The sequence below is a fragment of the Callithrix jacchus genome, chromosome 8, assembly GCF_049354715.1.
Source record: "Callithrix jacchus isolate 240 chromosome 8, calJac240_pri, whole genome shotgun sequence".
Lineage (NCBI taxonomy): Eukaryota > Metazoa > Chordata > Mammalia > Primates > Cebidae > Callithrix > Callithrix jacchus.
Window position 1 is genome coordinate 107,627,722 of NC_133509.1, and position 12,365 is coordinate 107,640,086.

Below are 12,365 nucleotides of genomic sequence, written 5' to 3' on the forward strand. Positions count from 1 at the left end.
TGTCCCAAGAGCCAGACAGTCCTGGTATCCAGGCCCAAGGCATGAGTGTAGCCACAGGGCAGCTCTCGCCACCACCCCAGACCTGGCCTAGTTGGTAGGGGTGGGCTTTGGCTACGGCCTCCCTGTGTGGTCTGCCTTTTGGGCCTCCAGCCAGTAACAGAGACCTTGACCCTCATGGTCTCCTGGGCTGGACTCCTGATATACCACCCTGTGTGCATCTCCCAGACAGGGTCAGCATGACCTGGGGTGGGGGTGGAATGAGCTCTACCTTCAAGAATCAAAGAGCCCAGGCAGAGAGGTTGCTGGCAGCTCTGCAGCCCCAGGGCAGTGGTGACAAGAACACGGTGAGGTTTATTTTTAAACCTTTGTAAGTCTGACACAGGTCACGTGTGTAGCAACCTCGCCTCTCCAGGTCATTTCTTTGGTAATAAGTAGCAGTCAACTCCCAACCGAGGAAAGGGCCTGCTGGGATCTTTGGGGACAGAGAGGAAGGGGCAGCAGATGAGGAATAAGATCTGGCAGCAGCCTGGGATGTAGGAGAAATGGGGCAGCCCCTGGGGCCTGGCTGGGAAAAGTGGCCATGGGGACTTAATGGTGGAAAGTCTCTGGGATGCTCTCTCTCTCTCTCTCTCTCTCTCTCTCTCTCTCTCTCTCTCACACACACACACACACACACACACACTCTCTCTCTCTCTCTCTCTCTCTCACACACACACACACACACTCTCTCTCTCTCTCTCTCTCTCACTCAGATACACATTCTCACACACCCACACTCACATACACATTCACACACACACTCACACATACACATACTCACATTCACACACTCATACACTTTCACCCTCACACATACACATCACACACTACACACACTCACACTCATACATATTCACACTTTCACTCCTTGCATGCACACTCACACACACTCCACACACACATTCACACCCTTACATACACATTCACACACACATTCACACACATGCACTCACATACACATTCACACTCACACATTCACACACACATTCACACTCATATACACACATGCACACACTCCATGCACACACATTCCATGCACACACTCACTGGGGACGTCACAGTGGAAAGGCCTGTCCCCTAGGCCTGCAACACTCACACACTCACAAAACACACCCACTTCCCAATCAACACCACCTGCCAAGCTACCACCTCTGCCACCTCCTCAGCTTGTCTCTCTCCAAAACGAATTCCACTTCCTCCCTCCCTCCCACCAGTCTCCCTCCCCATGCCACCCCTGCAGCACTGACAGCCAGCAGCCCTCCTCCCCTTGCCCTCATTACTTGGAGTTGACCCCAAGAGGGATCTGTAGGCGCTGGCAGTCACCCCGGGCACTGACAGGCCTTCCGCCTGCCCGCACTGCCGAGGTGGTCACCCTCAGCTGCCCTCCCCCTCCACACCCCTCTGTGAAGCCAGGGACAGCTTGACATGCAGCCCACAGCCCTGTCACAGCTGCCTCTGAGCAGGTGAAAGCAAGTCAAGCAGAATGACGAGGCAACAGCAGACTGGGGAAGGGGCTCTGGGAGACTAAAAATACCTCCAGGGAGAAGGGGAGGAGCTGAGCAGAACTCAAAGCATGAGGGCTTCTGGGGGAGCTGCCAGCAGGAAAGGGAGGGCATGGTGGGAGCCAGGCTTTCATCTCTCGCAGCAGGGCTGACCACAGGGTGACTCTGTGTGCCACACTCCCTGTGCCTTAGTTTCCTCAATTGCAAAATGGGGACTGTGGCTATAGGGCACTGCAGGGGACATATAAGGGAGTCCTCCTGAGGCAGTAGCACTCTTAGAGTCTCCTGGAAGATCTCAGGTTTGGAAACTCAGAATCCTACTTGTCCTGCTCAAATGTCACCTCCTCAGAGAAGCCCTCCCTGACCAACTTACATCCACTCACGCCCTCTCCATCATTTTCTTTCCCCTCCCATCTCATGGCACTGAGCACTGTCCGGCATTAGATTATACCTGTGTTGGTTTACGAGTTGATTTTGTCTCCCCCACATGGGGGTGGAGACCATGTTTATTTGGGCCACAACTGTTCTCAGAACCTGGCATAGGACCAGTCACACAAGAAGCACTTAATAAACATTTGCCAAATAAATGAATCAATCAGGCAGGCAGCGAGTCAGTCATCTCTGGTTCTTCTCCTTCATGCTCTATATCCAAATGCTATTGTTTCTTCCTTCAAAGGCCATCTAGGTTTTGCAATTCCCTTCTATTGCACATCCAGGAGCTCAGTGACTGACCGCTGAACTGCTCAAATAACTCACTAATGGGGATCTACCACCACATTGCCCCCAGCCCATCCCACGGGACTTTCAGACCATTAGACAAAGGGATGAAAGGCAGGAGCCCATGGTCACTGGTTCATGCATTCACACATTCATTCATTCACTGCCATCTAAACCCACTTATGCAGCCAATGGCAACCTAGCACTGACCCCTCGGGTTCACCCCACATTCATGCTCTCCTCCACCCATGCACATCTGATCCAGGCTTTGCCCTTGCTAACCTCCACTTCTCCAAGAATCTTCCTCTTGCCACACTAAGGAGTGAAAGAGCATCCACTTAAAGTCAAGATAGACACAGATGGCAACACCAGCTACGTGTCTTGGACAAGTCGCTTCTCTAAGCTTTAGTTTTCTCAACTATAAAATGAGCACAGCAACACCTATATAGCAGAGCTGTTGGGAGTGTTCGAGCTGAGAGTGTGTGAAGCCGCAGGGGACAGCACTAAGTCCACAGGAAGCGCTCGATACGTTACTTCCCTCCTTGCCTAGGTTGATCTCTCTCCTCTGAACTCCTGTTGCCTTTGGTTAGTGAATAGTCAGATGCCTGCTGTTTCTAATGGTATCATGGGTATTAGCATCTTCTTCCCAGTTTGATTCTAAGGTCCTTGAGGGCAAAGATGGCATTCTATACTTTATTATGAACCCCTAACACTTAGCACATAGCATGCAAAGCTCTTTTACATATTAGCTCAGTTAATTCCTACAATACCCCTATGAGTTAGACCAAGTAGTGTTATGATTCCTATCTTGCCCTTGATAAAGCAGGTTCTGACCTGTCCACAGTCCCAGGGTCAGCAGGAGCAGGGCCTAGGTTTCCAGGCTCTGTTATAGAAAGATTTGAAGCCGACTAGCCAAAGGAAGCCAATCCTCCTTCCCCCAGAACTGCCCACCCTACTCCACTCCTCCCTACCCCTATCCCCACATTACTGGGCCATGGCAGCCATGAGTGTGCCAGATGGTCCTGCCCCACTGGCCATAGTTAATTGGCTGGCTCAGGAGTAGTCACCTGACCCAAGCTGGGCCAATCAGATCCTACCTCCAAGGGACTTGGAATTAGAAAACAGTGACCCTAGTTAGTATAGACCATGAGAACTGAGAACCCATAAATTCAGGAGCTTATGGGGCTGTATGCTCAGAGAAGCAGGAAGAATGAAGGAGGGAGAAGTAGAGGCCAGAAACAACCTGGGTTCCTCACTCTTTCCCCACTCTAAGTCCCTGTCACTTTCCTGATCTTCCTGTGGTTTGGATCTACAAAGGTTGCTCAAATCTGGGGCAATGGCCTGGCAGCTTTTTGAATCCTTCCCATTTTTATTGAAGCTGAAAGACCCTTGACTAGGACAGACTCGGTCCCAAGCAGAGAGCTAGATCTCAACAATGCCAGTTGTTCTCAAACAGTGGCCCAGGAATTCTGGGGGCCCCCTGAGTGTCCTTTCAGGAACTCTGCAACTGTCTACACTATCTTCATAAGAGTCCTAAAACATTATTTGTCTTCTTCACTCTCACGCTCTCACAGGCCTTCAGTGGAGTCTTCCAGAGGCAACATAGCATGTGATGATGCCGTCACTGTGTGTGTGTGTGTGTGTGTGTGTATTCTCTAGCTTAAAATTTGTTTTAATTGGCCAGGCATGGTGGCTCACACCTGTAATCCCAGCACTTTGGGAGGCCAAAGCGGGCAGGTCATGAGGTCAGGAGTTTGAGACCAGCCTGACCAACATGGTGAAACCCTCATCTCTACTAAAAATACAAAAATTAGCCAGGCGCGGTGGTACACATCTGCAATCCCAGCTACTCAGGAGGCTAAGGCAGGAGAAGCACTTGAACCTGGGAGGCAGACGTTGCAGTGAGCCGAGATCCAGCCTGGGCAACAGAGCAAGACTCTGTCTCAAAAAAAATATTTTTTATTTTTCTCTTAAATCTTTTTATTGGGCTGCCCCTTGAACCACAATAGGTTCAGCGAGACGCCCTTTTTAATTTCTAATATGGCAAAGATCACTAGTGATATGAATATTACTGGTTATAACCTGAACAACAGCCTTTGGGGGCTCTCGGTGTAAGGAATTCCTGAGATCAAAAAAACTGAGAACCACTGCTCTAAACCCTTGCTTTTTTTTTTTTTTTTTAAGATGGGGTCTCACTCTGTCACCCAGGCCGGAGTGCAGTGGCACAATCACAGCTCACTGAAGCCTTGGCCACTTAGGTTTAAGTGATCCTCCCACCTCAGCCTCCCAAGTAGCTGTAACCACAGGTGCACACCACTGTGCCTGGCTAATTTTTTTCGTTTTTTAAGAGATGAGTTCTCGCTATGTTGCCCCCAGGCTGGTCTCAAACTCCTGGGCTCAAACCATCCTTCCACCTCGGCTTCCCGAAGTGCTAGTATTATGGGTGTGAGCCACCACCCCCACCCTACACCCCTGCTATTTAAAGTGTGGTCCTGACTTTACATCAGCAGCTCCAGCATCACCTGGGAGCTTATTAACAAGGCAGGAGCACAGCCCCTACCCCCTGGACCTACTGCATCAGAATTTGTAAGTTACCAAGATCCTCACGTGCTCCATATGCACGTAAAATTTGAGAGGCACCCGAATACCATAGTGCATCAATAAATACTTCAGCATTGATTGATTAATTGATAACACTCACATGAATGACTCACAAGTAACTCATGGATTTTAAAGAGCTTTGACTTCTTGGGCTAAAGTTACCATAGACACAATTATCGTTGGGTTTGAATTTCCCTCACCGCTCAAGAGAATATGCAGTATTTAAGTTCCGAGAGTTATTCCCTTTGCTTTCACCCTCCTGATAATACCTAGCTGGTATGAAGCACTCAAAACTTTCTGATGAAGAAACTGAGGCCCAGGGTCCTTATACATTTGGCCATCATCAGGCCACAGAGGTTACATAATTCACCCAACGTGTAGTAAGTGGTAGAGCTGGAATTTGAACTCTCAAGGTCTAAGGTCAAATAAAGCAGAGCCTATGGCATAATCCTTACCTTAGCCTTGACCTCCTCAGTGAGCACACAAAGCACCTGGGGGCTTGTCAAAGTGCAGACTCTAAGTCGTCTAGTGTGAAGTCTGGCCTTCTGTATTCCTAACAAGCTCCCAGGTGATATTAATGCTACAGTCCAGGGACCACACACAGAGAAATCAAGACACAGACTGCCTCTAGGTTCTGACAGGAGTTCCCCAGTGCCAGCAGAAGCTGAAATATACCACTCTAAAGGGTGGGTAATGAGCTGGGCCTGGTGGCGCATGCCCGTAATCCCAGCACTTTGGGAGACCCAGGCAGGAGGATCACTTAAAGCGTGGTCCTGACCCAGCAGCTCCAGCATCATCTGGGTGCCTATTAACAAGGCAGGTGCTCAGCCCCCACCCCATGGACCTACTGCATCAAGGGGAAGCCCAATAAAAAAGATTTAAAAGAAAAATAAAACATTTTAAACTAGAGAATACAGACACACACAGTGACAGCATCATCACCTGTCATGTTGCCTCTGGAAAACTCCATTGGATGCCTGTGAGAGCATGAGAGTGCCTTGAGGCCATGAGTTCCAGAGCAGCTTGAGCAACAGAGACCCCCATCTCTAAATAATAATAATAATAAAAGGTGGGCCAGACAGCTGAACTGCGGCTGTGAGTGCAGCAGCTTCACACACCCCAGCACAAGAGGCTTGCCCACAGCCTTCTGGGTCCTTCCATGGCTCCCCACATAGGTGACATGTCCACAGTGTCACTATACAACATGGAGCCATTCAGATGCCTCTTGGCCAGTATTCGGTGGGCCCAGAGCCAGTGTAGGCTCCTTCTAGCCCTCTCACTGTGTTCAGGCTTCTCTCATCTCCCCTACACCTGAAATATGACTTTTCTCTTTTCCATCATTCAATTATTCATTCAACAAGCTGGTCATGGGCTACATGCTGGGCCCTGGGCCAGGCATGAACTCAGAGGAAAAAGCGCAGACTTGTGTTCAAATCTTAGCTCCTTCCTTACTAGGCTGAGTGACCTTGAACAAATTACTTAACCCCCCTGGGGACAATAATGCCAACTTGTGGAAATGAAAGCAGTTCTGACCGATAGAAATACAATGTGAGCCACACTCATTATTTTAAAATTTCCAATAGGACATTTAAAAGAAAAAAAGAGAGACAGGTTCCAATTAATTTTAATAATATATCTTATTTAGCAATATATCCAAAAATGATCATTTATCATTTAATCAATATAAAAATTAATACTGAGCTGTTCTGCATTCCTTTTTCATACTAAGTCTTCAAAATTTCATGTGTATTTTACATTTACAGCACATTTCCATTAGGACTAGCCACGTGTTGCAGGCTCAGTAGCCACATGTGGCCAGCAGCTGCCATAATGCACAGTGCGGAAACAGAGAAGGTAGTCTAAAGCAACTGGCACGAAGGCATCCCTCCACACGGTAGCCCTTGTTATACAGAGCCCATCACATTGCCTGGTTTACAGGAAGTGCACCGTAAGCATAAATGGTTGCAGTGGCTGCTAATGTTTTCACAAAGACACCCAATTTGTATTCACTGACTGCAAGCTCAATCTTGTAAATGTGGGTTGGGGGTGGAGAAGGTGAAAAGAGGACCATTTTCCACAGTCGAGTCAGTTTGGTTGGGGTGAGAGGAGAAAAGGAAGCAGGTCTGGAGGTACACAGCTCTTTGGAGTTCACAAAAGGCCCAGGAAGTCCAAGCCCAAAAGTGTCCTTTAAAAATGGAATTAGATTTTCTTTTGAATACCCTCCCCTCCATGAATGGGTCTAGACCAGTTTACCGATGGCTGCAAAAATCATTAAGTGAAATCTTGATGAGGAACTTTGTAAGGGAGAGATCAGGCTGACAACACTCAAGTCTACTGATCCATTATAATCCCACTCCAAGCAGAACTGGTCAAGATATGCCCCTGATGTATACAAGAAGAACCTATTACCACCTAAGAAAGATCCTTACCTACCCCCAAGAAATATTTGTACACACATACGCAAACACACACACACATCCTGAACCTAAGCAAGCTTCTAATCAAACTACCAGTTTTCAGGAAATGCAGAGGATGGAGAAAGACATTAAACACCACCCTCCCACCACTACTAGAATGTGAGAAATTCCACAAGACAAACAACCGAAATTCTTCAACAAATTAATGACATGGAGGAGAAAAAAAATGTGTGTGTCAGGGTGTAATACAGAAGAGGTAGGTCATGGAATCTGAGAGACTTAAGTTTCAAACAAACCAACTACAAAAAGGCATTTTTTTTTTTTTTTTACAAAGGGGGAAAGGATAAGGGACTAGATGGCAGGTATAACGATTCTTTTATTGGGTATGATAACAGTATCTGTTAGAGAGGCACACTGAGACATGTGCCAGTTACATAAGACATCTAGGACTTGTTTTCAAATATTCCAGAAAACAAATCACACAAACATAAATCAACAAAAAGTAAAAAGAAAAAAAGAAGAGATGAGCCAAGATAGTCAAGATCTTGCTAAGGGACGAGTCTGGTGCCAGCTGTGCCAGGGCTGCACCATCAGAGAGCTACCTACCCAGGCCCTGACCAGGCTGCACAGCCCCACACTGTGCCAGGCTGGAACGTCTCAGCTCACAGTGTGTGCAGCACTGGCTGACTTGCAGCTGCCACCTGGGAACTTGCTTCTAATACAGTATAAAGCCCTGCCCCAGAGCTCTTAAAGCAGAATTTCTGAGTGGGGTCCTGGGAATCTGCATTCAATAAGCTCTCTCAGGGATACTGATGTCTGCTGAAGCATGAGAATCATGAGAGTGGAGAGGCCTACTGTGATTATCATTGGTCGCAAACTCACAGAACACCCAGGACTAACTGCTTATCCATGGGAGGGGTAAGGGTCCTGCTTAGAGCCTGAAGGGGTGAGATCCTCAAGCCTGAGAGCTAATTCTCCAGGTAGACAGCAGCAGTTTACTTCTGGAGGTCCCCCTCCACCTCGTTATTGTCACATGCCCTTGCAGACCCCTGAAGGCAACCACAGAAAGCCTCTTCAGGCTTGAACTCTAGACTCAACCTAAAAATGCCTGGAAGCGCCTGACCGGTCTTTTATTTTTATTCCTTCTACCTCGGTTTTCCCTCTGCCCTTCCCCAGGCTCTGGCTTCTTCCTTGTCCCATACCAAGACCCCTGCAATGGTCTCAAGCCTCCAGAGCTCATGCCAAGTCAAAGCCACTGGAAGCCACCAGCTGCAGCCCCTGCTACCTCAGCAAACTTCTATTCTGCCTAGTGAAGCATACCTCAAAAGCATACTCTGTCATTCTGGGGCAGCACCAGGCTCAAAGCAGGAAACGTCCAGCCTTCTTTAGTAACCAGGTAGTGGTGACAACAGGCACATTCTCCTTGTCTTTCACCCTCACCTTGATCCCACCCTTCGGCCCTCCCCTGACCTCACCACCCACTCGGGGCAACCCCTCTGCCTCCTCTCCTCCTTCTTCCCAGCTCTAAACTCTTCCAGCCTATGACCTGGGATCAGAGCTGTTCTGGAGTTTTCTTCTTTGAGCATTCTCCAAGTAAGACCATGGCCATGATTTCCATCTAGCTGAGGTGGAGATCAACTGCTGGCCAGACACCCCAGCCTCCCAACCTTTTTCCTCACTCATGTCATCCCCAACTTACCCGTCCTCTAGTCCTGTTCTTTCGCTTGGGAATATCCTCTTCCAAATCCTCTTCTTCATTCCCTTCTTCTACATTTTCATCGTTTTCCAAAACCCTCTGAAGTGAAAAAAAAAAAATAGAAAAGGTGAGAAATGAAATGCAAAGGGGAAAACCATCAGAGGCTCATTTGAAGGGTGGTCTGCTTTGCTGTTATTTTTTAATGATGTGAAGACTCCACCATTGCTTGGGCAGTTGGGCCTCCAAAATGCTGCCCGGAATTTGAACGCTTGGCACTACCGAGGCTCTCCTAAGTCCTTTGGTCCCTTCCAGACAAGTGCTCCCAGGACACCGACCTTTTTCCATTCTTTTTGCCCATCAAGAGTTTCCTAACAAGAGACTATGCTGGTAGGGGCCCTTTTCTATGTGGGGCCAAAATGTTTTATCAAAACTTACTTTTTAAAATGTAATGTTTCTTTTTTGTTCCCAAAGAGCCACCTCAGAAATACAAAACTGTTTCTCCTTTCCCTGCCATTCTGGAACCCTGCACTGTCTGATGAAAACAAGTAACTTCCTGTTCATCTGAGCAGATTTTGCGTGAATCTTAAATTCACGTTCATCATAAGCCACTGCTTTTTTTTTTTTTTAAGAAAAATAGACTTTCATTTAGCACCTGACTTGTCACGGAGCTTAAAGATCATGAATTTGAAATTATCTCTCTCCAACTGCCTGCCAGTCTCACTGCAACATAGAATCCAATTTCCATTTTGCAGGTGAATACACTGAGGCTGAAAACAGTATTAAGTGGTCCAGATCATCCAGTGCAGCCATGACCAAGGCAAGGTCAGGTTCACTGGCTCTGGGGTTCCCATTCATTTCTCAGCATGGTGACTGAGAATTCCAAGATGTAATCAGGCATACTCTCCATGGAGGGGCATCCTCTCCATGCACATCACTGCCTTTAGAGGACAGAGGAGGTAGGATGTTTTCCTGAGTTTAACGGAGGGATGAAAGACTGTGGCAAAGGACCCAGCCCCAGAGTGGGAATAGGAAAAGAGGGAAGGGGCATGGAGCTCACTGGGCTCCATGTGACTGGTTCTAATTCTGTTGCCTAGGCTGGAGTCCAGTGGCACAATCACAGCTCAATACAGCCTCAACCTCCCAGACCCAAGCAGTCCTCCCACCTTAGCCTCCCAAGCAACTGGGACCATAGCCACATGCCACCATGACTGGCTAATTCATTTTTTGTAGAGATGGGGTTCTCATTATGTTGCCCAGGCTGGTCTTGAACACCTGGGCTCAAGTGATCCTCCCACCTCAGCCTCTCAAAATACTAGGATTACAGGCATATCACACAGGTGAGCTACCACCCTGGCCACCTGGGGGGGTTTCTTTATAGACTCACTGTGTGACCTTGGGGCAAGTCATCATCTCTTCATTCCTCAGTTTCCTCAATTACAAAATATTCATTCAATCTACAAACATTTATCTAGTGCTGACTACATGGCAGGCTCTATGCTAGGCAAGCTTCAACATGGCTGCAGTCCCGGCCCCAGAAGGACTTTACAGTCTAGAGAAGGGAGGACAGATTTAAACAATGTGCATATGCAACCATATAATTACAGCTGTTCTCAAAACAGTGTAGGCAAGTTCAAAGTGCTATGAGAGGGTGTTAGGAGGGAGTTTTTCCTAATCCAAGGGCCAGGGAAGGCCTACATGAGGATGTGAGCTAGGGAATTTGAAATGTGAAAGATGAGCAAAGACTGGCCTTGTGAATGGAAATGCGGGACGGGGAGGGAAAAGGTTCTGGGCAGAGGAAACGGCATGAGCAAACTCCCCGAGGTAGGGAGAGGAACACGGCTCATCTGAGGAGCAGAAAGGCCAGTGTGGCCGGTACTGAGTGGCTCAAGGAGAGATGGCATAAGATGGAGCTAGTAAGGGGGACAGGTATCCTATCATACAAGATAACTCCATCTCCTCCTCCTTGCGGCGATGGGTCACAGACCACAAAAATGTTGAGAAGGCTGAGACAGCAGCATGCACTGCACCGTCATCTGATAACCATCGCTGTTTAAGCAGCGTCCTGGACAACACCTCTGGCCTGTCCTCAAAGCAGAAAGCTCAGGATTGAGCCACCAAGCAGTGATCTTCCACCACGGCCCCTTGGCTAGAATGTTCTGCTTCAAATCACACTTCTAGTCTCCCAGTCCATCCAAAAAACTCAAAACAGGTCTAGTAAATTCTTCTTTGACTTATCTACTAGGTTTATTTGGGAAGCCACCAGCTGACAGCAATTAATGGGTCTCTGGGCCAGCCTTAACCATCTAACAGAAAGAGCATTGTCTGCTGGACATGACCTCTGGCCCATAACTAGGAAATGTCAGGCCCCCATTTACAGTAAGTCTCTTGGGTTCCCGACCTGTAGGTGGGAACATTAGCAAAAGCCAACCAAGACCGTGACAGGCCAAATGCTCTGCAGCCTTAGGGGCAAAGACGTAGTATAAATATAAGGCCTGATTATGACTGAGGCTGCTGCTCATACAGTCATCTTGCAAACTTTCCAGGTCTTGAAGTCATTTAATCATGGTAAGTTCCAAGTGCCTCGAATTTAAAGGTCATTGCCTCTGGCATCTCGCTACAATTCTGACTCTTATTTTTCATGATAAGGGTATTTATTACCCGCAGTATGGACTCTGGGTTGGAAGGTGAAAGACTGGTAGAGGCAGCTGAGCTGGTCCCCAGAGTGCCACCTGGCCTCAATGTCTGGGAGTAAACTGACTTCTCTTCTCCCTGAGGCTCCACCCTCCCTCTGCCTATCAGCTGCCCTATGACTCCAAAGCTCTGTCTATGCCCCAGGCCTCAAATGTAATGGCAGCGGACCCAGTGAGTCTGCATTTCCTGCGACGTGGCCCTGACCCCAGACGCCTCTGGACATAACTCAGGAGGAGCCAGGAGTTTCTAATAAACAAAGTTCGTTTCAGGGCTCAGGAAGCAGAGGGGGAGTCCTGAATCAGGAGTGGGGAGTGGGGGTGGGGTGTCCAGCAAAGTCAGCTGATCCCTCAGTAACAGACATGCATTCCTTGTCCAAGGACAGTATCTGGAAAATAAACACATTTTAAAATAACTTTTCTCCCTGTTACTCTAAACAGTCTTTATGGTGATAACAGTGGTTTGTGGTTGTGTTTTAAAAAAAAAAAAAAAAATCCTTTTTAAAGACTACATTATCTCTGGCCTGGAATACTGCAAAAATCTCCTGATTTCCCTCCTTCCATTGCTGGCCCTGTATCCAATCTCCTCTCCACGCAGCAGGCAACAGGATCTTTATGAAATATAAATTCACGGCCCTCATCAAAATCTTCCAAATGGCTTCCTTCTTTATTTCACATGGAACCAAAAGCTACCTCCGTGTCCTGT

The 12,365-nt window shown here is 47.8% G+C and overlaps 1 protein-coding gene across 12 annotated transcripts in view; it reads right to left on the reverse strand.

Moving 5' to 3' along the window:
• DPF3 (double PHD fingers 3) overlaps window positions 1-12,365 on the reverse strand; it is a 289,593-nt gene that overhangs the window by 108,641 nt on the left and 168,587 nt on the right. For all 12 annotated transcript variants that reach the window (XR_013521362.1, XR_013521359.1, XR_013521358.1 and 9 more), the window contains one exon: window positions 8,976-9,071. Coding sequence is in view for 3 of the 12 variants with exons in the window: in XM_002754072.6 (XP_002754118.1) it covers window positions 8,976-9,071 (96 nt within the window). In the remaining 9 variants the exon portion in view is untranslated. The remainder of the gene's footprint in view (window positions 1-8,975; window positions 9,072-12,365) is intronic.